Source organism: Protomyctophum bolini (genome assembly GCF_963924005.1).
Source record: "Protomyctophum bolini genome assembly, chromosome: 15".
Lineage (NCBI taxonomy): Eukaryota > Metazoa > Chordata > Actinopteri > Myctophiformes > Myctophidae > Protomyctophum > Protomyctophum bolini.
Genome location: NC_137876.1, coordinates 11,495,465 through 11,522,352, shown reverse-complemented (window position 1 = coordinate 11,522,352; position 26,888 = coordinate 11,495,465). Strand labels below are relative to the sequence as shown.

The 26,888-nt window shown below is 39.8% G+C and overlaps 2 protein-coding genes across 3 annotated transcripts; one reads left to right on the top strand and one right to left on the bottom strand.

Annotated features, from left to right (window-relative positions):
- Positions 1 to 2,214: 2,214 nt before the first annotated feature.
- kif15 (kinesin family member 15) lies at positions 2,215 to 19,791 on the bottom strand. Of its 2 annotated transcripts, none has more exons than XM_080784567.1 (37): positions 19,654 to 19,791; positions 17,563 to 17,597; positions 17,432 to 17,462; positions 16,541 to 16,727; positions 15,914 to 15,990; positions 15,765 to 15,802; positions 15,322 to 15,419; positions 15,018 to 15,197; positions 14,724 to 14,933; positions 14,506 to 14,631; positions 13,930 to 14,052; positions 13,321 to 13,474; positions 12,951 to 13,042; positions 12,775 to 12,842; positions 12,546 to 12,684; positions 12,018 to 12,195; positions 11,643 to 11,781; positions 11,199 to 11,340; positions 10,748 to 10,924; positions 9,974 to 10,102; positions 9,107 to 9,212; positions 8,671 to 8,836; positions 8,193 to 8,343; positions 7,711 to 7,775; positions 7,503 to 7,581; positions 7,223 to 7,309; positions 6,183 to 6,287; positions 5,925 to 6,047; positions 5,554 to 5,700; positions 5,288 to 5,383; positions 5,043 to 5,207; positions 4,650 to 4,753; positions 4,493 to 4,559; positions 4,362 to 4,399; positions 3,708 to 3,840; positions 2,895 to 3,026; positions 2,215 to 2,804 (listed from the first exon to the last, which is right to left on the bottom strand). In XM_080784567.1, exons 2-37 carry the CDS (start codon positions 17,582 to 17,584, stop codon positions 2,757 to 2,759), a joined length of 4,122 nt encoding a protein of 1,373 aa, XP_080640693.1. In that variant the 5' UTR covers positions 17,585 to 17,597; positions 19,654 to 19,791; the 3' UTR covers positions 2,215 to 2,756. The 2 variants fall into 2 exon arrangements, with proteins under 2 accessions (XP_080640693.1, XP_080640692.1); XM_080784566.1 differs by lacking the exon at positions 19,654 to 19,791 and adding an exon at positions 18,091 to 18,229.
- On the top strand, positions 18,802 to 26,507 carry LOC308329717 (transforming acidic coiled-coil-containing protein 3-like; the record flags this gene model as incomplete). The annotated part of the gene is made up of 15 exons (XM_080784215.1): positions 18,802 to 18,933; positions 19,938 to 20,100; positions 20,485 to 20,548; positions 20,842 to 22,432; positions 22,655 to 22,718; positions 23,048 to 23,216; positions 23,427 to 23,485; positions 23,588 to 23,718; positions 24,370 to 24,475; positions 24,620 to 24,687; positions 24,770 to 24,813; positions 24,926 to 25,098; positions 25,997 to 26,103; positions 26,196 to 26,316; positions 26,445 to 26,507. Exons 2-15 carry the CDS (start codon positions 19,939 to 19,941, stop codon positions 26,505 to 26,507), a joined length of 2,922 nt encoding a protein of 973 aa, XP_080640341.1. The 5' UTR covers positions 18,802 to 18,933; position 19,938.
- Positions 26,508 to 26,888: the final 381 nt, after the last annotated feature.

Below are 26,888 nucleotides of genomic sequence, written 5' to 3'. Positions count from 1 at the left end.
ATCACAGCAATGAGATTACAGGTTTCGCATTCTATATAGACCACCAGGAAGATAGGTGGGATTTTGACAAGTAAAAGTTTGTCTAGCTGACTAGCTTACCATAAACATCATAACATTGCAAACTCCACAATCATATATTAAAACGAGTCATGAATGTTAAAATATTGAAGCTCAATTTCTTCCTCAGGTTCCGTCAAGTGCTTGCTACAAACAATGTTATGCAATGGGAGATGGTGCACGTCTTCAAGCAGGTGCTGAGAGACTTTCTGAACAAAGACCAATGTGAGGAAGAGGAGGAGGAAATCTCTACACTGGCAGCATCAGCATGGCTCCGACCACTGGAGGCTTGGACCAAGCACTCGCAAATGAAACTGGGCTTTGTTAGGCCAACTGTACCTAACCGTGTGCGAGCTAGGGAGGAGATCCCAACCATCTCTGGACACGTTGACCGTGCCATGCGGTGCTCCAGTTCATTGAGTGGCTATGGGGACCAGGGCTTTCCTTTTTATTTCGTTGAAAATGTTTTAGAGTAATTATGTAACTTTAACCAAGATACCCTTGAACAATTGGATATTTAACCATGCATGTCAGTTTCGGAACCCTTGTAACTCTTAACTACATGGACATTGGACTGGAGGGTTTAAAACTACCATTTGTACCATAATGTTGGAGCTCTAAACATTAAGTAGGCCTCAAGTTCAGTCAAAAGGAACAATATTTTCATATGAAGTTTATCTATGTTAAAACATGTTAAGCATACATGAAACATGCGTTAAACATAAGGTATACTCTTGTTTGACAGTGATAATTCGTGTAGGCCTACAGCAGATGAGAACATAATGGCGTCGTAAACTCACCTGTCCTTGTTCGGTGGCGAAGGCTCGTCTAACTTTTTTTGGGTAGCTTCATCTGTGATTCTAATGTTAGCCTTAGCGAATTGGTTACCTAACGTGAACCACTCTTTTATCTGATCTGCAGTGATTGTTTTCTTCATTTTGGACGGAAAATGTGAACTTCTGAAGACATTCGTCTGAAGGCAGGGCCATCAAATTCACACGTGGAGTGCAGGCGAAAATTACGGCTCCGAGTATACGCAGCAAAGACGACCACTGAGTGTTGCCAGATTTTGCAGGAGAAACAAGCGGACGGGTCTACGAAAACAAGCCCAAAAGAAGCAACTAGCACTTGTTCTACAAGCTTATCAAATCATAACGCATTGTGACTTAAGCGTAGATCTGCTATCCTCATCTGGCACAAAATGTTTTCAGAATGGGGTCTGCAGACAAATACATGTTCTGGCGGCTGGCCTGGGCATGAGAATGTTTGAGAACTTGTTTAAACATTAGGAAGCCAAATAAGCTTCTACACTTTAGCAAGACTTGGCAACACTACACTGCCAATGTGCCAAGCACTTCCTGACCCCTACAGGATTAGAAGGAAAGGACATCTACTGTAAATGGTAGTAGGAATGTTTGATTTCAGCACCTAAAATGTGATCTACATTGAAATTTGGAGTTGCACAAAATATTCCTAGACATTTTTTTGGGGGTTTTGTCAAATAATATTCTTTGCAATTGTTGACAACATTCTGTGGATTATAAATTACATTTTCAGTATGTCCTTTCCTTCTGTACATAACACTTGGAGTTGGACAGAGCTAACCTGACTTGATGAATTGAACATGGTGGACCCTCTTGTAAACAAGTGTAATGCTTAATTGGGTACACTCAGTTAACAGTCTTTGTATTGAGTTTGTGCTTGAAATGTACTGTAATTCTGCAAACCGTTAATAAATATTTCAATCAAAACTCACAAGTTCCCTCCTCCCTAACCCTTAGCTGGCAGAATGCAAATGTTGTCCAGCAGGGGGAGGCTAGGACAGAGCAGCAAGGACCTGAGAAGCAGACATGCCCTTTTATGTACCATTTAGTTATAGATGTATAAGGCATAAGTGTTATTAGCCAGGGATCCTTTTGATGTGGATCACCCAACCCCATTCCTCCCTCGCAATGTTACATTTCATAACTATATTGTTCTTCACAAAATTGCTCAATTCTGATTTCTGTCAGTTGCCAAATTGTGTAGCCATACAGTTACGTTGAATTGCAAAAAATAAGTCAATTGCGAACTGTGGAAAAAACTAATTTATTGAAATATTGGCAAAACATTTATAGATGAAACAGTTCACATAAATGTTTGACAATTTGTACAGACTACTACAGAGACACTAACTGACCATAACTCATAATGACTACGTCATTCAGAGTAATACACATAGCAGGATTAATTAAGAAATAGTACAGTACAAACTTCAATTTACAATTTTCACATTACTTTAATCAAACAGTAATTAAAATGTCATTAGTCTAAAGTGGTTCTCAACATGGAGTCGGGGGGGGGGGGGGGGGGGGGATTGGGGAGACACGGACAAATCCTAAACACTTGAGAACCACTGGTCTAAATGAGTGAAGTAGGCCTATGGCTATTTCCTGTTCAGAACTATAACAATCCATTTCACTTTCAGCTCCAACAGAAAGCCTGGGAAAAGCTATTGTTTTGGTTGACAAAGAAATTAGCTGTTGTTCTTGAAACAGGACATTTGTTTATGGATAAAATATTGTGAAATCACATAAAAAAAGAAAGTTAAACAAAGACAACCCAGACTGTTGGCAAAGGTAAAGGTAAAAAGCTAAAACCCCCCACACCAAAACAGGTAAAACCAGATAAAACGCATAACTCTTCTCTGGTGGAGCACTTCACATGACTCGCAGTAAAACCATCTCTGAACGAAGCTTTTCATTTTCCTTTAAAAACAAAGAGTATGTTATAAACATGATGTATTAATGACATTTACAATTGGTAACAATAAATGAGAAGTGAGTGACATCCGTTACCTCCAGAAGTCTGGTGTTCTCCTTTTTTATTTTCACCATATATTCAATTCGCTGGTTGTGGTTCTTGTGGCCAACAAGCTTGCCGTTCTCCTCTGAAAGGTGGTTAACCTGCTTGCGGAGAACCTCAACTTCCTGCAAGGAGATCAGAATATCAGTTCAGTGGGAAAGTGACTAAGCGAAGGAAAAAAACTAAACTAACTCCAGCGATCTATTGGAGACATTACATCAAGTAGTGTTCACCCATTCTGACCTGAGATCAGATTCTAAAAATGTCTTCTACATCCTGACAGTTTTCTAAAAAAAAAAAAGATATGTTTCTATGTCAGTCTTCTTCTTCTTCGATTTTTCAAAAATAGCAGACCTACAAACTCGTAGGACGCAACTCGGTGGCGCGCTATGAGCTTGCAGATCTGCTATTTTTAAATAGCTAAAGCGTAACATAATGCTAACACCAAAAGGGGTTTCCGCCCAAAATGGGTTAAGTAGAGCCTAAACAAACACCTCAGCATGTGAATGTAATCCCATAAATCCCACAAGTGGCCCCGAATGCGCATCCGGGACGATAGTGTGAATTATCAACCAAGATTCCGTTTATACTCTTGATAGAGCAGCTGAGCCTAGGTGCCTGGATCGCTGGCCTATACCCTTTTATGGGTATTTTTTTAAAGGTTTGAGAGAAAAACGAAATCTGGGGCAAAATGGGCAACTGTTCTTCATCCCAAATCTATACAGTAGCTCATGTTCACATCACTCAGACATTGGTGCCTCATAAGGGCTGAAATAAAACACAATTTAAACTGACACTAGTCTCACCTGAAGCCGTTTGTCATGGTCTTGTTCTTTCAGGTTCAGTTCTCTGAGCTCCAGGCAGCGGTTCCTAAGCTCATTGGTTAGCTCCTGAACACAAGTCTGACTCTGGGCCAGCATCATCTCCTTGGCCTGAATACTAACAATAGGCAACAATAAAAACAAAACCATTGATGACTGGGCGATATGACTTCAAATGAATATCACGATTATTTCAAAGTTTGCCTTGATTACAATTAATGGGCGTTTAAAAAAAAAAGAAAATGGTGAAAATCTATCTACAAACTCACAATGCAGCGCAGTAATTTCAGTATTCTTGTACATGTATGTATAATACATGCTTAATCAGACTAATAGATATTTATTATTAAAAAAAAAAAAAAAGCTTCTTGATGAACCAATAGACAATTCCGTGGAGCAGTGCCATGTAGGCCAGATGTAGGCAATCAAAGCTGAGGTGTCAAGCTGCGCTTAATGTGACACCTGAGTGACACCTGAGCTATGGCTGCACCATATCAAGATTAAGTTGGTCATTTGTTCCACATATCGGTTTTGATATATTTCCAGATAAGTACCCAGCCCATGACAGTGAAAATATTACACTACACTAGGAATTACACACTTTTCAATAAGGGAAATTAGTTCAAAATACCCATTTACCCATTTTGAACTTCAGCAAACCTCTGCATTACTTGAACCTGTTAATAAAAAGAGAGTGGGGCATGCAGTGAGCACAGTATTCACAGAAGTTATTTTATCAATGGGGAAAATAATGCAATGAGTAGGCAAACCTTTTGAGCCCTCTCCTCCTGGAGCTCTCTAAGCATGGACTGCTTAATGGCCTCATTCAACATTTCACTGCAGACGAAAAGACATCAGCTTTATTCACACCACAAAGTCATCATGGCAGCATGACATTTGAAACGAGTCAAGGGACTTTAGACTTACCCATTCGTGCTTTCTTTCTTGTCTGGCTGGTTTTGAGCTTTGTAGAATCTGTCTAGGAGTCCCTGAATCTCCAAGCGCACTATTTCTTTCTCGCTAAGCTGGCTCTAAGAGAAGCCAAAACAAAAATGGTTGATGGTGAATTGACTTAATCGAAATTATGATAACCATTTCTCAAAAGGTGCAACAGAGTACACTACATGGCAAGAGAAGACATTTTTAACCTTGTGTCCCTGTTTTGGGCATGTGAGTTGAACACATAATATTTCAAAACATTAAAAAAAGTACATTGCCAAAAGAACAAGCTAACTAAAGACTTTTCTTTGATGAAAATATCGGAATATAGCTAAATGAGATTTGTCATGAGGTGTACTTCAGACAAAGTACTGCACATACCTTGAGTCTATTTATCTCTTCATTCTTATCAGTCCTCTCAGCATTCAGTTCTGCCAGAAGAATCTCCATTGACATCATGGAGGATCGTCGACTCTCTAGCTCCCTCTCGTGGCTCTCGAGCACCTGTGTCAGGTTTGTATTGAAGCTTCTCGGGGTGCATGGTGTCTTGAGGAATCAAGAAATGGACATTAGCCACAGAGTGATAAGTACCAGCAAATGAACATGTATTGGACAAGTTTGTTTACCCGAGGCAATGATGTAGGTGTGCACGAAGACTCTAGCATGGGAGCTGAGCTGCCATTTCGGATAGTTTTTACGATGGCTTCCTCTTGTTGCTTGAGCTTCAAAATAATGTGAAAATAAAATACATTTAAATTATTTATATCATTAATTAACACTACTTACTTTGCGGTAGACACCAATAAAATTATCATTAAAACCACTAAATGCATATTGTCTTCATATCTCCAAGCATGTGTGACATTGCCATGTGTCCAGGCAGAAAATGTACCTTTTGCTGTAGATTCTTGATCATGGTGTCCTTCTGGGCAGTTTGGTCTTGAGAGGCTTGGAGGAGGCTGCTCTGCTCATCTAAGACCTTGGTGAGTCTCTCCACATCGTCTGTAGCGTACACAAAATCCTCCTGCAACACCTCAAGCTAAGTGCAACCAGAAATGGTAGGTTAACGTTAATGCTAATTTGCATGTTTTATAATTATGCAATTAAAAACATAACTTTTCCATTTTGTAATATGAATCAAAGACAAGCATCCACATTTTTAGTTATACATAGGATAAATTAAGGTGATGCATCATTAAAATGATTTATTTTATCGTTGATTTAATTCATTATTCAATTAATCTTTATATCCTCAAAGCATACCTCTATCTGATTGGATGCAACCTTCCTGTCTGCTGCTTCCTGCAGGCTTTCAGCTTGTGCCTGCAGCGTGTTGTAGCGCACTGTCTGCTCCTCCCTTTCTGAGCAGGCAGCATTGAACTTAGCCTGGTAAAACAAACAATCCAATATATTATTATTACAAAAACATCTACGTAATGAAATCATAGAAAGGATGAGGAAATGCCGTCTCAGCGGATAAACAAGACTACTCAAGTGTGAAACGGTAAAGTGTGAAAGTACTGTTATTTCGCCGATGTCTCCCGACAGAAGAGAAAGGTTCTGGTCCTTCTGGCTCAGCTCGTTACGGAGGTCTCTGGTTTGGTTGATCAGATCCAACGCTACATCCTGGAAACCAACATAACTAGGGGTTATGCTTGTGTGACAACCTCCTTGTAGAGGGGAAGTTAAACCAACATAACTAGGGGTTATGCTTGTGTGACAACCTCCATGTAGAGGGGAAGTTAAACCAACATAACTAGGGGTTATGCTTGTGTGACAACCTCCATGTAGAGGGGAAGTTAAACCAACATAACTAGGGGTTATGCTTGTGTGACAACCTCCATGTAGAGGGGAAGTTAAACCAACATAACTAGGTTGTCACACAACATAACTAGGGGTTATGCTTGTGTGACAACCTCCTTGTAGAGGGGAAGTTAAACCAACATAACTAGGGGTTATGCTTGTGTGACAACCTCCATGTAGAGGGGAAGTTAAACCAACATAACTAGGGGTTATGCTTGTGTGACAACCTCCTTGTAGAGGGGAAGTTAAACCAACATAACTAGGGGTTATGCTTGTGTGACAACCTCCTTGTAGAGGGGAAGTTAAACCAACATAACTAGGGGTTATGCTTGTGTGACAACCTCCTTGTAGAGGGGAAGTTAAACCAACATAACTAGGGGTTATGCTTGTGTGACAACCTCCTTGTAGAGGGGAAGTAAACCAACATAACTAGGGGTTATGCTTGTGTGACAACCTCCTTGTAGAGGGGAAGTTAAACCAACATAACTAGGGGTTATGCTTGTGTGACAACCTCCTTGTAGAGGGGAAGTTAAACCAACATAACTAGGGGTTATGCTTGTGTGACAACCTCCATGTAGAGGGGAAGTTAAACCAACATAACTAGGGGTTATGCTTGTGTGACAACCTCCATGTAGAGGGGAAGTTAAAGGCAAATGTACAGTTAATCTCCCATCGCTTTCCAACAAGTAACTCGACTGCAATGGTGCATTTTTAAGTAAAACAGAAACAATAAAAAGGAAAATTGTACACAGACTTACTTTATCTTGATCAATTGTCTGCTGTAATCGGCTTATATTTTCATTGGTAGCTGCCAGATTTCGCTCTGTAGTTGTTAGGATGGAGGTCTTAAAAAAAAACAACAAAACAAGAAATTGTTACTTTTGTAATATTTAGTTTAGTTTATTTGATCATCCTCACAACAGCACCAACACAATTATACATTACATAAAGAAACGGTTACATCATTAGAGTTGATCAAAAGGAATAGGCAGAAGCTGAAATCTAAAATGACATGCACACTGCTGACAACTTACTGACCTGCTGTTGAATCTGCGTTGTTAGATCAGATACTTGTTTTCTCAGCAGCTTGTTCTGCTCCATAGTCTCAATAAGTTCTCTGAGGGCAAACACATTTATGATAGTCCTACTATCATACGTCTAATGTATCATGAATACTTTGTAAGCAACTCAGAATATTGTAATTGGATTAAATATGGGGGTGAAATAGGTATTGTGCCAAACTCACTTGGATGACTGGGAGGTTAGGTTGCTGGTATGTTCCCTTTCAGTCTGTAAGGAATTTCTCAGCTCCTACAATGCATGCACACAGAAAACGGAAACTGTACTGTACTGTGCAACTGTACTATGTAAAATGTACTAGGGCGGGCTATAATTGCAGCTGTAACAATGTAAAGTTGACCCTGGCCAAAAATGTACAGTGAAACTAAGCCGAAGCCCTTCATTCAAGTCTGGACTATTTGTTTCTTTAGTCAAACTGTTTATTACTTACGTTTCATTTGACACATTTTCTGTTGATCAATTAGCTACTCAGCTCACCAGAGGCCCTCCATTACTAGGCCGCCTCCTGATTTCGCTGTTCGTGTTTAGGTGAATGTTTGCTCCAGAATAGTTACATAGTGAGCATGTAGTTAACTGAACTAAAAGTTTAACTTTTAAAATATACACAACCAAAGTCAGGAGGAATATAAAGATAGCAACTGAACTAACCGTAATACATGACTGTTGAGCAGCAAGCTCCTGCTGTCTGTTTTCCAGCTGCTGTCTGGCCTCGTCGGCCTCAAACTTTGACTCGGCCAGCAGCTGGTCAAAAGAGTCTTGCAGGGTTCTATGTTCCTCCAGAAGTTGCTCCAACTCCAACCTGGTGTTAACACAAGAAAATGGCCGAGGTTGGCACACTCAACATACAACTTCACCTGGACTACAGATGGTGTGCGAGGATGAAAACAATTGGAGAAAGAGCCATGATGTAGTTTGCAGAGTAGGTGCAGACATAACAGTATTGAATTAATAGTACAATATTAACTGCATGTTTCAGTAAGCTACATTTAAGACATTTTAATAACCGATAGAATCATATGCAAAAACAATTTCACCAGTATGGAACAGGTGGTAGAGGATGCATTCATGTATGCTACACCACTGTGTTGCATGAAACAGAAAAAGGATATAAAAAAAAATCACTTACTGGACTGTGTCAAGTTGGAGCTTTGTGCTGATCAGACTGTTGGAGAGCTGGGACACCTCCCTCTCCTGTTCACTCCGACATTCACTTAGCTCCTGCTTAGCAACAGCTAGCTCCTTATCAGAGGATTGCAGAACCAGCTGAAGGTCACGGATTTCAATCCTCAGAACTGAGAAGATGCAGAGCATGCAAGTGTCAGTACTCACTCCGTACCTGGCGACACAGCCTTCATAGCAGAGTAGGACTGAGCAATATGGATGGATTTCTATACGATAGAAGGTTGAGCGATTCTGGTTCTGCTATGGTAGCCCGATTTGAATAAATAAATACATTGTTTAATTGTGTAATCAAGGAAGTTTACAGAAAATGTCACAATTACCAAATAAATATATCAGATGATCTAACATTTTAAGTCATATTGTCAAGGCAGACTCCTCACCTTCCGCCGTCTCCTGATGAGACTGCAACATCTTTTCCAGCTCATTTATGGTCTCCTGCAGACTGAGCTTCTCTGTGTTTCTGCTATCTCTCTCAGTAGAAAGTAGCTACAAGAGAAACAGGATACCCAACAATCATTATCAATACACAACACACAATTCAGTGTGAGGACTGAATACATCATTGCTGTTGGGCAGAAACCTCTTGTCTTCATGGGGCGCACACGCAGATCAGACACACTAAAGATCCCACATGCGGAAATCACTTGTTGCTCCCAAACATGCTTGCGGTTGGGCTTCGGTTAGGGTTTGTAGTAGGTTGTGGGTCTAATGACAGTCGGACCAATAGTATGTGGTAACAAAATCCTGTACCCGTCTTAATTTAAATTTGTCATACAAAAGTAGCCGATCTACAAGTTCAAAATGTGTTGCATCGTGCCACATTGTGAGCTTGTAGAAGTGCAATTGTTTATATTCGATTTTGAATCCTGAAGAGTTTTGTACATAATGAGATTTTCATCCGACAGCAACAAGATATTTATACGAACATATAGGCCTATAGAAAATAGAAAAAGCAGTCTAAAAGGTCTGGAGCACTAGTTAAGATAGACGTGTACATAACTTAACAAAACACCCTTTCTGAATGATCTTCCAAGATTTTCACTTCCATTTAAAAGTGCAACTTTTTAATGCAATTCCCATGATTACTGGTACCTGCAGTATACATGCATATCATAATATATTAATAAGCGTTGAGTTAAAGCGCTCTCACTAAGATACATTGTTTTTCCTACAATTTGTCACCGCTGTCTTAAACATTATTGTAGTATACTGTATGTGCGTGTGTAAACAATAAGAAAGCATTCCACCTCATCCTTGCCGTCAGCCTCCTGTGACATCATGACAACATGCTCCTCAAGCTTTGCCATCTGTTGTGACAGCTTCCTGTTCTTCAGCTGTTCCTCGTCCAACTGACCCTGGACACGATTGGCTTGCTCCTTGACATGGTGGAGAGAAAGAGATTGTCACACAATCTTAATAGAGTGGTATTGATACCGGATGAGTGTAGGTCCCTAATTACCCTGCCCACAGTGATGCGTGGCAGGGCATTCTGTCCGTTTGTGTGGTTGTCCGTCTGTGAACAAAATAAATCTGAAAACAGATGGGTGGATATTCATGAACAGAATAATCAGTAGTGTGTCCTGAAGAGGTGATTAATCATAATAATCAATCATAGCTCAGGAATAAAGATAAAGAAAGAAGAGGTTTGATATTTTGGATTTCTGAGTCTGAAATTAAATCAATTGTTGTAATCCTTTGCTATCCATGACATCACACTGTGGATCACATTAACACTTTCTTCCCATTTTATATAGTAAAAGCATTCTTAAAAGCAACGCGCCATCGGAGGCAGGGTTTTAACCCGGCCGGGACCTTCTTGCTGTGAGGCAACAGTGCTAACCACTGGACTACCGTACCACCCCACAGTCCACACTAATGTTTCCAAGGTCAATCCAACATAACTTCATAATTATGCTCATATATATCTGAATTGATGAAGGGAAAACAACCACCAAGGTGAATGATAGCAAGATACGCTGGTGAAGGCAGGATTTGCATGTCCGTGTGCATTTAAATTTTACCTGCAGTTGTTGAAGTTCCTCAGTCAGGGCTTCACAGGCTGTCTCGGAGTCGGCCATATCTGGAAGCTGTTCACTCCGAATATCATCCACGTCTTCCTCCCTGCTGTTCAAGTGTTCCGGACTGAATAGAGGTGGTACTCGCGGGCTACAATTATTCTTGGTTGGGGTGGTAAGAATCTGTGATATAGAGATGACGGATATTTTCAACAGTGCGGTATGGGCTTCATGTGCATACATTTAAAAAATCATATAGAAAATCTTGACAAAATGGCACTAAGGAAAACCACACTTCCATTGCATCGCCCTATAGGTTATCATCCATCCCTATGAGAATTGAAGTCTCTTGGTAGTTCAACAAAGCAGCAAAACACAAGTTTATCGTTAGAAATACAGTAAAAATATTAGAGCTAGTTCAGGGAGACCTGAGCAAGAGATGGCCACATGCCCTCACCTTGATAGTGTCAATATGGATTCGATTTAGCTGAGAAACCTCCTGTTTTTTGTAGGTATTTGTAGCTTCAAGAATGTTTTCCAAGTGCCTATTGAACTTGCTGAGGCATCTTTTCTCAGACTCCAACTCTGCCATCTGTTTCCTATAACACAATGAACAATCAATAAATACATTCTGCAGCACAGGCTTTGATGTATTGCATTTGAAATTATCAAACCATTTAACAGCATCTAAAAGCCAACCACACCATGCAGAGCAGCCTATTGCCAAGATGTCTGCATTTGCATCCACATGAGCAGCAAAAGAACATTTGAGTTTGACAATACATGAAATCTTCATTAATATGAAAGTTTACAAATATATGATTTGTTGGTTTACAAATATAGACTGAACTGTTAGAAACACACAAATAAATGAATTTAGTGTAAGAAAAGCCTTCCTTACTTGGTGATCTCCTTGTACTCGTCAAAGGCCTTGATAGTGTCTGTGAGTTCAGACTGTTTGTGCATCAGCTGCGCCTTCATCCTCTCCATAGAAATGGAGATGTTCTCTGCAGTCCCTGGGGTCAAACGGGTTGGCTGGGCTGCGGAGAAACCTTAAATCAAATCACCCAGGAATTTTCTGACTCCTAAACGGCCACTCTAGCGCCTGAGTCACTACTGTCCCTCCATTTTCAGCACATGTCTGTATAAGACTAGTGTAGCACCGACACAATTAATTGCTCTAAAGAAGAAACAGAATATATATATTTATATATATAACATATATATATTACACACACATATATACTGTACACACAATATATATTATCGTTCTTACAGGCCATGAGTTTTTCTGTCTCTAGAACCCTCTGAAAGATTTCTTCTAACTCAGCAGCAGCCTGGTGTAAATCCAACTCAGCGTTTCTCACAGACTCCAGGGAACGAAGCTGCCGAATCTCTTCCCTCAGACTATAATTTTCTGCTTGGTATCGTGTAATCTTTGGGTGATGTTCAACCTGAAGGAAAAACAAAAGATGATCAAACAAAAACTATTTTTTATTTTTAGGAATAGCACGTTTAAACAGGAGCAATGTTTAAACGGTGTTAACTGTAAAAGCAAAATAAATGTTCCTTCCCAATTCCTCAACATGTTCTGTTTATTCATTTTTTGTTTTTTACAAATTAGTAAATTGAGAAATACAAACTCACCATAGCAACTTTTACAGATTGACATGCTGAAAAACTTTACTGAAATACTGAAAACTTTCAAATGTATCATAAAATATGGAATATGCCACTACCATCATCTATGCCATCCATCGATAACTGCGCCAGCAAGTGTTCAAAAGTGTATATCTAATTATACCTGATCTTCAAGTATCTTGATTTCCTCCTTGAGTTGGTCGACTAAAGCTTGATTCTCCTCTTCCGGGAGCAAGCCCTGCCCACCCTTCATCTTCTCCAAGCGAGAGATGTGGCCGTCGCGGAACTTGATGATCATGCGGCTGGAGTGGATGCAAGGTTATAATAGTTAACTAAAACTACCGGTAACTAAAAAACGAAAACTAGAATAAAAAAAACTAAACTATTATAACCTGGAGTGGATGAACTTCTCCTTCTGTCTCAAGGCCTCCTCCAGCTGAGCCACCTTCTGCTGCAGCACCTAGACAAAGGCACAATAAACATGTTCCCTTAAAATCCTTAAAACCACAAAACAAATATCTGTGCAATCAGTAGAATTCTATTATTAGTTTAGTTTAGTATTATTTACGGTCTTCTCCTCGCCACGTTGCCTCCATAGTTGAACAGCTTCCATGAACTTTGCCTTGTATGCCATTTCAGGGTGGTCTAGATTAGATGCTCCTGAGAAGACAGATTGCCCTCTACTTTGAGATAACATACCGTATTGTACAATAGCAAATCATGGGGGGGTTGCAAAAAAGCATTGAGAAAGAACAGAACTTTCCAAACAGTTCTAATTCCAACAAATACTTTAATTTGTAATTTTTATTAAAAAAAACATTTGTGAATGGGTGAGAATTATTCTTGCACAGATAATATAGGCAAGACTTTCCAGGGTCATACAAATATCATTTTATCAACAAAAATGGTCACAATGTACATTGTTGAAGTGCTCCTACCCATTAGGCTTCTAGGCCCTCCTGGTGCCACATCTCTGTTGTTGTCCACACTGCCTGGCTGACAAACGAGGGCCTGGGCAAGTTGTTCTTTCAGCTTTTTCACCTCAGCCTGCAACTGCCTCACATTTCCCTGTGTGTCTTCATTGATCATGGCCTTATAGAAAGGAGAACATTCCACAAGGATGAACTAATAGAGCAGTGGTTCCAAAACCTTTTAGCTCAAGACCCAAAACAGTAATTACTAGTGAAAATAGCGTATCTACTACGTGTCACTTCACGCCACATTGTGAGCTTAGGCAATTTACTATTTTTAGATTTTTTTTCTTTGATTTCTTCATGAAATTACTGAAAATAAATCATTGAATTTTGTTTTTAAGTCATGAAAATGTTTGCTTTTTTGGGGAATGTTTTTTTAAAGGTTTCAAAATAATTAATTAAAAACTAGATAACTAAACAATAAAGGGGCCCATACAAATTTGTCCGCGACCCACAAAGGGGTCCCGACCCAGTGTTATAGAGCATCAAGATGATGAAATAAGCCATGCCAGGCTGAGTGGATCCGATATGCTTCACAGTGTGCACTGCAGTTAGTGTCAGATGACGGGGTACCTTATTCTTGATCAGCTTTGCTCTCTGGGCAAACTGCAGCGTAGATAGGGTTTCTCCGAAACACTTTGAGCCAGGATGTACGTTGGCTATTATATACGTCTTTGCATTGCCTCCAAGAGAGTCCTTTATAAAAACACAAAAAAATAATGTATAGTAAAAGTGTTGAGTGTACTCATTCTTGTCACACCAACTACAGACAATCTGTCAACACATTACTTCTTGTGTTAAAATTACTTATTTTTGACCAGGCCACAAGGTGGTCCAGGCACCCTAGGCTGCAATGGAAGCCTGACAGCGTGTCCCAGGTTGGATATGCAAATTTGCAGTGTCCAGTCCAGACCATCAGTGAAAATGGCATCAAAGATAAAATTATACTTATTATACTATCCATCTACTAATGAAATTAGACCATGAAATAGCAGGATAATGAAAATATTGCAATATAGGCTTACAGTAACTACCATGTACCTGTACATTCAGAGCGAAGTCAGGAAACACAACAAACACATATTGATGGGAGAGTATGGACAGAATGTCGAACCATAAGATAAAGTATTTGAGGAACTGGGCACTGACCTTTAGTAAGAAGGTGAGTTTGGAATCTCTGTAGCAGATATGTCTGTTCTTCCCGTTGGAAACATCAACCAGTGCCATGATCACCTGACCGAGGCTCATAAGGGAGCGATTGATGCTGCTGGCCTCCTGAAAGATGAAGATGATGAAGACAATGACAAACTCAAAAACTGCAGAGCATAATTCAGGCCAGGGTAGGGCCATTGGGGGCGGGGCGTCACCTTCAGTCTTGAACCATCTGTGTGTGTGTCTCTCTGCCTCTCTGACCCTGCCAGATCCACCAAGTTCAGCTGAGAAGTTCGAATGTTCACCACCTCATTTATGGACTCCTTGGACTCCACCGTCATGGTGAACACCGCATGGGATCTCGAAGACTCTCGGTTCATGGATGTGGAGGCCACCCTTCGATTACGCCAGCCCATTGACAGTACCTATAAGACAGAAATGTAGAGACGTTGCTTTGGTGCTACCTTGTATCATTACTTCAATGAATCACGGTGTGAGTGACTTCCTACCTGATAAGCTTCCACAGCTGATGTGACAAACTTTTCCACAGCACCGTCAACAAACACACCCTTCTTGATGTCCTCCCGAAGGAAAAGCATGGCTGAGGCGCTGTCCAGGAGATCATAGATCTGCTCATTGTAGATTTCAATGAATGAACATTTGCAAAGGAAGGTCTTGGTCTTCTCAGACTTTGTGGCAAAAAAGAGGTAAAGCAATTTAGTTCAAAATAAGTAACTTGTACTTTCTGTCATCGCATTAGAATGACGGTGACTACAGTATCATGTGGGAATTCTGTTCAAGGATTCCACCCACCTTGTTCACTTCTCTGTTGATAAGAAAGAATAAATACTCAAAACTTCGAGGAATGACACCCCTCTGTTCATCAGTGAAATGATCAGAGTCAGGTGGGCCTAGAGAGAGAAAACAGGGTTAATGCACTGATGCCATATTGATTGAACATTATAATAACGGTGGTCTGGCATCGTTTTAGACCACATTTAATAAGAACATTTTTAATTAAATTATATGTCCATGAGTTATTACCCGTGTAATGATTATGATTTCAGCTTTAATGACTGAATAATAAACATGCACAAAATCAAAACATAAAAAGCAATTATTGGATAGATCAAAATTGGTTTATGTTCATACTATGGGCCCAAAACTCTGAACAGAGTAGACAATGACATATCGACAGCGGTATAGTCCTTTAACAAAACTGACAGACAATAAGTAAAAGAAATATCAAATCTCACCTAGCATAGTGAACGTTTTCCCTGAGCCAGTTTGTCCACTGCAAAAGCAAAAGAACCAAATGAAAAGACTAATCCTGTGAAGGGTTGTTGTATCTCAAACTGTACCCACCATTTAGTTTAGCATATTATAAGAGACATAAAATACTCACTAGGCAAAAATCGTGCCGTTGTATCCATTTATGCAAGACTCCACAATGTTCTTTGCTACACAGGAAAACACAGAGTCCTGTTGGCAATGAGAAGTACATTAAGATTTATATAAACGGCACTGTAGGTTATTTGTATAGAGCATTTTCATTAAGAGGGTGGAAAAACGTCATAAAAAAGGGCATTTGAAGACATACAAAAGGTAAAAAGGATTCCGGTTAGAAATCAGCTTAAAGCCACTCCAGTCTATAGTCAGTTAGGTAGTAGTTCTTAAAGAGAAACCTAAAAAATATATTATTAAATAATAATAATAATAATAATAATAATACATAGATGCCCCCTAATTTCATACCTACCTGTCAGGTTAAGCGTTATTCATAGTATGGATTTTCGGTGGTGAGGTGACCACCGAACTACAACATGATGTCACGAGCTGCGGTGAAGAACAAACCACCGCACCAGCCCTTCTGTTTTTACTCACCACCGCTCGGAGCGGTGGTCACCTCACCACCAGAGCGGTGGTCACCTCACCACCGAAAATCCAGACTATGAATGAAGTACCCCTTCAGTATATTGACAGATAAATATGCAGATATAAAACCTGGCTGTGACCATGATGTGGCACCAACCTGAGATGTGTCCATATCAGCAACATGATCATAGGTGAAAGTGCGTGGCTCTGGTTTCGAGTGCAGGCGGATGGTGTAGGGTGAGGTAACCGTGAGACACAGTCTCTGAACTGCATCTGTGGTCAGCCCGGTGCCATAGGTCAGGGGTCGCACCCGCACAAACACTTTTATGGAATCACCGTCTGCACTGTATTACCACAAAATAAATATATAAGAAAATAATATTTAAAAAGGTAAGAGTTGAACAAGTTGTTGAAGAATTGATTTGGCAGAAAATGTATCGGGTGAAATTGTACTAATAAAATAATCGGTTAGTGTAGCTGCAACAATAGATTATATTCTTAGCGACTATTCAAATAATCTTGGAGTGTGTTAGCCTAAGATTTTGACTCTTTTAGATGCATTTTATCAATTCTGATACATTTAAGAGTCTAAATCTTAGTCCAGGAGTGTGTCATTTTCATACATCAACGAATCGATGCAAAAATAATTAAAGTACAATACTAAATCAAATAAATAGATGAATGAATTGCTTTAAGCCCTCATTTCCTTGTACAACGCCAAGGTATCATGGAAAAATAAAATTGAGACGAAATTGTAAGCTTGTTCAGCAGCTGCTGCCTGCTACCATCATACATACAACTTCTGCCTTGTGGTCAGCAGGCCAAGAGAAATCCCCTGCTTGTGAGGAATGCATAAAGCACCTGTATGCACATCGATCAGTCAGTCGTTTGACTCATGGCTGTGCAAAGCATCAATCAAACATTTCACTCATTAGCCACAGACAGTGGTCCTTGATTGATGACAATTGAATAAAGCTTAGCAGGCAGCTTACTGCAAATGTGTCTCTCCAAATGTGATTATGAAACATTATCAACATGCGAACAGTACCTGTTGGCAACCAGCGATGAATCGGCAGATGCTGTCGGAGAAAATGTAGAAAAACAGTGCAGTTAAGAGTGTACTGTCTGTAGGCTACAGTAGTCACCAGAAGAGACTCTCCAAGATATTAAGCATACTACCTTTCAAATTCGCAGCCATCATAAGTCACTTCGTTCTACCTCAGACAGACAGATAATCATGAAAAGAAAGAGAGTTGAGCATTAGACAGACGTAGTCCTGCGGACATTTGCCGGACAGACTTACGGAGAGTTGTTTACTTCCCCTCGAAATTGGCGGGCACGAATCAGGGCACGAATATATACTCTAAGCACTTCTTCCGGTAGACGAAATAGATGTTGCCGTTGGCATTACCGCCACCCGCTGGTCAACTTTACAATTGTTACAATATTTATGTACAGTTCAGTTTTTTTCTCCGAGGTGTTTTTTGTTATTGAAATATTTATTAACAGTTTGCAGAATTATAGTACATTTCAAGCACAACTCAATACAAAGACTGTTAACTGCGAGTGGACGACCCAATAAACTTTATTGGGTCGTCCACTCGCACTCTCGCAGTTAACAGATTTGAACAAGGTGGACCGGACCCTCTCTTAAGTGTAAGTATTAAAGTAATGCTTTATTGAATAAAGCATTAATTTAATACTTACACTTAAGAGAGGGTCCGGTCCACCTTGTTCAAATCATCAAAACATTTAGAGACGTACAATAGACACTTCTATATAGCCAAAGAACAGAACAGGAATTCATCAAGAAGTGTAAAGCCTGGTGATGCGAGGTTAATGTACAGTATATATATATATTGTGTGCGTGTGTGTGTGTGTGTGTGTGTGTGTGTGTGTGTGTGTGTGTGTGTGTGTGTGTGTGTGTGTGTGTGTGTGTGTGGGGGGGGGGGGGGGGGTATATATGGGGACTTTGGGCCTGGGGAGCCAAGATATAATCGGCTCCGATGTATAAATCCCCAGAGAAGTCAAATGCATATTATATGAAAATGTTAAGTCTCTGATTGTATCATAATTGATACCGTGCAAATGTAGATCATCAACGAAATTGCAATATATTTAATCAATATTGATGCTAAAATGTTGTATAAATTGATATGAATATTACCCACGTTGTTTATTAAGCGTACGGTGTACGTATTTTTTGTTTGTTTGTTTTCTTTGTTCGCAAAAACATTCTACAGTTGTGTTAATTTGTGTCAAAAATACATTTGTTTGTAATAACAAAAACATTGAGTCATATCCGCCCGAAACGCTATTGGCTGTTTCACAAGGAAGTGCATTTTCCTAACACTCGTGACTAAGAGATCTAACGATCTCATTGGTCAGTTTGACGTTTAAATTTGTAACCGTTTATGCTGGAAGAGTAGAGGAGGGCATTTCAAAGTTCAAACGCGTTTCAACATTGTCAGTTTACTTTATTGTTGTCACTGGATCAGATCACTTTGTTTGGAAGGACGTATACATTTAACAACCCGCTTCTAGTTTGAGGTAGGTGGTTTAAAATGCAGTTTTAAAGTACGCATTGTATTTTATAACTTCTACATGCAAAAAAAAGTAATGACGTTGTTGTATACTGCTGTGCTTTCGGCTCACGACGGTATGGCGCAACGGCTATTTTCGAAGAAGAAAATCAGGCTGTAACGCCAGTGCCTCGTTAATTTGATGTATTTCTAAAGGTCTACATTTCAACGCTGACAAACCGTGCAAATTGCCACATTTGTTTACATTAAACCAAAGTAATGAACGTTTCTGACAAACGCAACGCCTTTGTCGTTTGTCAACGGAGGAGAGATTGGGGAATGGGGATTAGCAATGGCAGACATTGAGGTCAGCCTAGCTCTGGTCCATAGCTAACTGCACTTTACTGCCGTTGCAATGACCAGAGCTACGGTCAGCCCATGATCAGCAGTTTACTAGTAAATCAAATCAGGGAATCCAGAGTAGCATGTAATCCACCCTCTAATCCACCAGGGTAACATTATAGAGAAAATGTAATGGAAAAACATAACTTTAATAATAATATCTTTAGCCTTGAACAAGGAAGATTTGTTTTTCTTTTTTACTAATTTATCTATTCTGACGTCTGTCGGATACTGAACACCACCCCACTGGACACTCTTACCACAAACGTCAAAATATAAAGTGAGCCAGTTGTGTTCTGAAATATCCTGTTATTATAAAGATTAAGAAGTTGTAATCCAGACTCACCACCCCATGTTACAATGTGTATCAGCACTGCTGTGCTGTTGCAGCAGACGATGAGCTGCAGATGAAAGTGGATATTATACAAGAGGGAGACCAGACATTCTGTGGAATTCAGCCATTGCATGATGCTCACTAGCTCTGGTCCATAGCCTAATGAATCATAGAAGCATTAGGCTATGGACCAGAGCTAGATGCTCACATGGTCTCCACTCCAGTTTATTGTCAGGTGGAGGATTTTGTCAGAAGTTCAATGCACCCACTTAGCTCTCCATCTCCCTTTAAAACAGGATGGCATCTGTTCTGAATGATGAGAACCAAAGTCCCTGTCCTGAAGCGAAGCACATCGATTCAGTCCTGGACATCTTTGCTTTGGATCAGCCGACTGGGAGACCCTCCATTCTGCGACAGTCTGAGAACCTGCCCAGCAAGACTGTAGCAAAGGGAGTAAAGGTACAGAATTGAGTTGCCTATTTTTTTATGTACTGTTTTTTTAACCTATCTTACTTAAATTATGGTCAGGATGTGTACCCTTAAGCAGTGACTGTATTCTTTTATTTATTTTTATTATGTTTACTCAAGTAGTGTTTAAGATTGTAATGAGAGTAATGTGCTCCCTTTTTTTTTGTTTTTGAGTCACTATTATTATAATATGGTCAAACTTTAGTAATACATTTTATTATAATGCACTTTACATTCTTGCAAATCTCAAAGTGCTAAAATATATAGAGAGATTTCACACTATTAGAAAGATGATTGCTGGGACATTTTAGTTTGAATTTAAAGTTCCAGTTAACCAGCTATACTACACTGATTATTATTTATATGTCAATCCAGGTTTGTTTTCAGACTCCAAGAAGAGACCCTTTCACCAAAAGAATTGTATCTCCTTCAAAGACTGGCAAGAGAACAATCCTGGATGAGTGCACAAAAGCAATGGAGTTACAGTTGCATAACTCAAGGTAAATCTTCAGTTTCTTATGAGTAATATTGTGCTGACAAAACTATTACGATGGCTAATCTGTTCTCTTTTGTATCTTATAGTACTTTGCCTCAGGATGTCACTGCACCAGTTGACAGGCCCAAAATTGGTAAAACATCCAGATATGAATATCGTAGCATTTGCACCTCTTATTTAGCTTTCCGAACTGCTTAGCTAATGAAGTGCATCCCTTGTTCAATTTGTCCACACAGAGTTATCACCTAATCTTGATGACATGCCCATACAAAGCAAGGGTGGCTACAACTTTGATTTGGACAACTTGGATGCCATAAATCCATTTCAGGCGTCTATTAAAGTCCCTAACTCTCCAACCAGGCCTGCTCTCGAAGACGTTCCTGCAGGCACAAAAGTACCTCAATGTGGAATACCAGAGAATGTGTCACAGGAGATTTCTCAACCCGAAACGGTACTGGATGATACACTTCCTATCACCCCCTCTATGGAAAATTCACTTGCTAATATGTCTACAGACATACACTCCACGGATAGCAGTGTGGTCATAATGTCGAAAGGAACGGCTGACAAGGAACAACATTCATCGTCCAACATAACCGATGAGGAAGCGGCTATGTCTTCCACTGTCATTCCAGAAGAAGCTACAGCCAATTATTCTGTAGAAGATGCCCCTCTGCCAACCAAAGGCTCTTACAATTTTGATTTTGACAAGGAACAACTTTCATCGTCTAACATAACCGATGAGGAAACGCCTGCGGCTATGTCTTCCACTGTGATTCCAGAAGAAGCTACAGCCAATTATTCTGTAGAAGATGATCCTCTGCCAACCAAAGGCTCTTACAATTTTGATTTTGACAAGGAACAACATTCATCGTCCAACAGAACCGATGAGGAAACGCCTGCTGCTATGTCTTCCACTGTCATTCCAGAAGAAGCTACAGCTAATTCTGTTGAAGATGCTCCTCTGCCAACCAATGGCTCGTACAATTTTGATTTTGACAAGGAACAACATTCATCGTCCAACATAACCGATGAGGAAACGCCTGCTGCTATGTCTTCTACTGTCATTCCAGAAGAAGCTACAGCCAATTATTCTGTAGAAGATGCTCCTCTGCCAACCAAAGGCTCTTACAATTTTGATTTTGACAACTTGGATTCGGTCAATCCTTTCATGACGGGAGGCTCAAAAATGCAGAATTCTCCTCAGGTTGGGAAAAAAGTGTCATGCAGTGACCCGCCGGATATGGAAAGCGTAAACAAGGTAGACTTACCTGCCACGGTGGTATCCGACACGCCTAAACTAACGGAGGATGACTTCATGTCCCAACCCACTGGTGCTCCTCTTAAGGTCCTGGAAAGCATAAATAGTGTAGATGTACCAGAGAAGCCGGTAGCCACTGCAGTATCTGACACCCTTAAACCAACGAAGGATGAATCTGTGTCTCAAACAACTGATGCTCTGCTTAACGAAGGCCCAGTGAAACTTGAGTTCAATTTTGACGATGGTATTGATGTCAAACGGAAGCCACCCAAAAGGTTTAGTAAAAAGCCGCCTGGTTTGAAATCGACGGAGAGAAAGCCTGCACCTGAAAAGAAGGAACCCACCCCACCAACAAAATCTCCAGTCAAGCCTGTGGCCGATGACGTTGATATTGCTCCTATTCCAAAGTCTTCTTACTCCTTTCAACTTGACGATGACCCAAACTTCAATCCCTTTGGCACAAATGCAAAAATGAACAATTCACTAACATCTGGGGAGAAGTCCAGTCCCGTGGGAATTCTGGGCAAGGCACCAAATCCAGTTAAAGAGATTCCCACTCCTGTGTGGTATGTAAAAAATAACTTTAAGGCCTAAACTGCACCAATGATATGCAACTACAGTAGTTGCATGAAACTATTATCCCCAATGGCAGTTCCAAAGAGTTGCATTAGTGCGGTTTAGGCCTAAAAGGCAATCTAATTGCTCTGACCAATGCAAATTTTGAAGCACAAAATGCTATGTGTTAAAAGTATTCCAGCTTACGTGTGTGTCTTGTCTTTGCTCTCTAGTACTGGAGATGAGAAAGATGACATCCAAAAGATTGATGGACCCACTCTTGTTGCATTGAAAGAAGTAATTAATGATCTTAACATCTATTTGTTGAATATATATTTTTGTCTCCTTGCACACTTAGTTCTGAACTCCCAAGATTGAGCGGGGTGCATACTTAGTTTAGACTACATTGGCACCGTTTTAAATTTATTTTCTTTTTTTTTATGTAATAATCTGCTGTACTGTTGCTGCTGGACAGTCAAAGCATTAGCAGTGGCGGACACTAACAACCCCCCCCCCTACTATATCTGTACTAAACTTGAGTCTTTGTATTTTGACACATTTGTCCACCACTGTACTTAGTTTGTACACCACTGATTATAAGCCTATCTTTTTTGTTTTATTTTTAGAATAACATGACGACTGAGAAGATGGAGACTGCTCCTGGCCCTGACTTGGGATTTGAGACTGAGCAACCTGTGTATATTACACCTGAATTCATTACACTGGGTCACCTTGATCAGAACTCACAGACTGGGCTGCTGGAACCCAGTGAGGAGTTTGTTCCTGGAACCATGTGTAAGTCATATTGTCTCACATTTTAGGACACTTCAACCTACAGACATTTAATGTTTACTTATCTTTTGTATTCTTGAGTGGTACATTTGAGGACTCTTTTATTTGTATATTAAAAAATAACTAAATTAAGTATAAAATTTCTCTTCCATACATTGAATATAAGCTACCTTAATTTGCCCTCTTTAATTTGCTATGTTATCTTTTCTCTAGTCATGGCAAATGACTTTGATGGTCAAATGGACTACCTCGAACAATGTGGGACTGGCAGCGTGAGTGTTGCCCTCATGTTTCTTCTTCTCTTTTTTTCCCCTTGTACTTTTGTACTTACTAAATTTAAATGTGTTTTTTGTTTGCTAATCTGCTGTTAACAGTTCAAGGAATCTGCATTAAGGAAACAGTCTCTCTACCTTAAGTTTGACCCCCTGATGAAAGAGAGCCCCAAAAAGGCAGTGGGCCCTGGTGCACAGAATCCTATCCCTCGTCTAGCCCCCTTTGTTTCACGGTATGTTGCACCAACCTCACCCGCCAGATGCCCTAGCTTGACTTGTTCTATGCTGAGCATCAAATAGTCTTTACTTTAAAGCCAGTCAATTAATTAAACTGTGCTTTCTTTTCAGTTTGGAAGCTCCACAGATTGCTGATACAAAGGCTGCACGAGATGATTTCAAGCTAGTTGATGTCATAGAATCAGTAAGTCACCTGTCACATTTGCCACTGTAATTGGTCATACTTGAACCATTCCTGCAATATATGCAAGAGCCTTTTTTTCTGGATCATCCATCACTTCTTTCTTCTTAAATTGTACTAAAATTGTCTACCCCATCAGTAAAACACTTTAGACAATGTTTCTGCTAGCCACGAAGGAATGTGAAAGTAAAGAAAGAGTGAAGCGGTTTAACCTTGGGATGGAACAAAACTGGGAAATCACATCAGTTTTTTTCTTTGCATTTCAGTTGATTTGCAAAAGCTTTAAAATTCCACCAGCTGCATTACAATTTTATTTCATACATAAATTCATGGGATTGTAACATTAAATGGAGTTAATTTGTGTTGCATCAAAGCTGTTGAATCAGCCTATCTAAGCTATGTAAACTCTCATTTTTATTTAGACTGTGGATCCATTTGTCCAGGATTCTGAAATGCATGTGTGCAGAGTCGCTCCTCTTCCCCAGCCAACAAATGCAGAGGATGCAATTGTTGAAATGTTGAAATACAGTCAGAAAGACATGGATCAAGCCATTGCGTTGGTTCAGACGGTGGTAAGTTAAGAGCTGATTTAATTCTCATTGCCACTGTTTATGTATTACTTTTAGTGTCAAGTTAATGTCTTGAGTATGAAATAATTAGATTAATTAAATTCAGACATACACTGATTCTAACAATAGAGTATATTTATTCAACAGGCAAATGAAAAAGATAAGCAATGGAAAGCAAAATATGACAAGCTTTTTGCAGAATCGGAGGACAAGAAGTGAGCCATTTATTACTGTTATTTGCTACTTTATCAATTTTATTCATGTACAGTTTAAGCAATTTTTCAATTTCTTGCACAGGAGAATCGTTTCTGAACTCGAGAGCTCAAGTGCAAAGATGAGATGTAAGTTATTGAAACCAAATTTGTATTTGATGGCAGGGTTCTGTGAATGTGCACTATCCCCCATCTTTATGGATCATTGTTTGTCTCTGTCAATCTTGCCTCATTCTACCAGCTACACAAGAGAGAGACCGCCAGAAGATGGAAACAAGCCTCAAGGAGGCCTTGAGGGAGGCCTTGCAGGAGAAGGAACAAGTGCAAACCGAGCTGAGTAACTTGGAGAGGTCTTTCTCTGAAGTCTTAAAGAGACTGGACAAATATAAGGAGGTCATTGTAGGTTGCAGAAAGGTGAGTAAGTCATCACAGCATGACTTGGAGGTCATGTTGAACATATCTAATTTTTAACACGCATCATATTCTGAGAACATGTTGAAAATCTGATGTAACACTTCTTGAACTTGTCATGTGTCAAGAGCTAGCACTTGAAAATCGCTGCCAACCTGTGTTAAAACTTATCGAATTGGGTAGTTTTACATACAGTAGGCTGCCTGGTATGGAGAGAGTGAGTTATTTTCTTCTTCTTTTCTCATGTCCTCCATAGGCTCTGTGCATAACTAGTCCCAGGGTTCGAGATGGAGGCACATCCGTTTTTTGTTTCCTGTACTGGGGTGATTTTCTCAATGGGTAATGTTAATTGTAAATTCTGATCTTTTATTTGATGGGCTCTGCAACAGATTTGAACTGATTGTGTAAACGCCTGCACCTGATATGTGTTTCCCAGTTTAAATCTGCTGCAGACCCAATCAAACAAAGCTATAGTAAAATTATCAGGTACACCCAGTACAGGCTTTAGTTTCGACATACTATTGGCCCGACTGTCATTAGAACGACAACCTACCTCAAACCCTAACCATAACCGCAAGCGGGGAGCAGCGCATGTTCACCAACCTTAATCCGATCGTTGTTTCCCCATGTCTGTCCAATGGTCAGATAAGCATGCACAACCCAAAATGATCCAGAACAGGAAATTAGTATGCCATCTTCGAGAACCCCAGGACTACAGTTGTACACATTGCACAGAGACTAGGAATGTGGGTGACGTTTGCCTGGGCTCACCTACCTAAGGCTCACCTATTAAGGCTCAGTCCTTGCATAGCCGGCCCGATTGAAAAGTACAAAAAAGGATTTGCTTTTATAAACTGAAATTTTTGTTATGACACAATTGTTTTATCTGCCTAATTACTAGAATGAAGAAACTCTGAAAGCATGCGCTCAGGATGCCCTGGCCAGGATAAAAAAGGAGGAGCAGCGCTATCAGACACTGAAAGCCCATGCCGAGGAGAAAATTGAGATGTAAGATTTACTAGACTCTACCATTCTGTTTATTGTATGAGCCCTGCCAAGACACTGGTTTTGTAAACTGACTGTGCTTGTGCTGTTTTCAGGGCAAATAAACAGATTTTTGAGGTGCGGTCAAAGTTCAAGGCTGAGATGGCAGGACTTCAAGCCCAGCTGCGCATGGAGCAGCTAAAGGTTCATTCTCTGGAAAAGAGCCTTGACCAGAAAGTAAGTGAACACTGTTAAGCAGAATAAAAATGACATTAGTTGATTATCTACTCTCTAAACTGTTTGTAATAATCTGAAGATATCTACTTATGTTTTCTGCCTTTTTCTCACCATTCTCTGTACCTCAGGGAAAAGAGTGTGAAGAGCTTAGTAAGGTCTGCGACGAACTCATCATAAAAGTGAGGAGCTGAAAACGGGATCATCATATTATTGTCCTGCTGTTTTGTTGATGTTCGTCTCTTATTGCTGTTTAATGTTTTATGTTCTGCTCTTATTGCTGTTCTGTGATTAACTCATCTAAAATGGCCAGAGGAGCTGAAAATGGCACACTTTGTTTTATTGATGTTTATTGTCGCTCTGATTAGATTTCTTGGAATATTTTGTACAAATAAAGTTAATACTGTTCTGATTATATGGTTTAAAATGTCTCTTATTGCTTGTTTGTTGTATCCCATTAATAAAGCTATTAACTATTTTATACTTTGGCTTTTCAAAAATAGCAGATATACAATCTCGTAGATTTTTATCGTAAACATATGCCACAAATAAAATAAAAATTTAACTCAAATCTT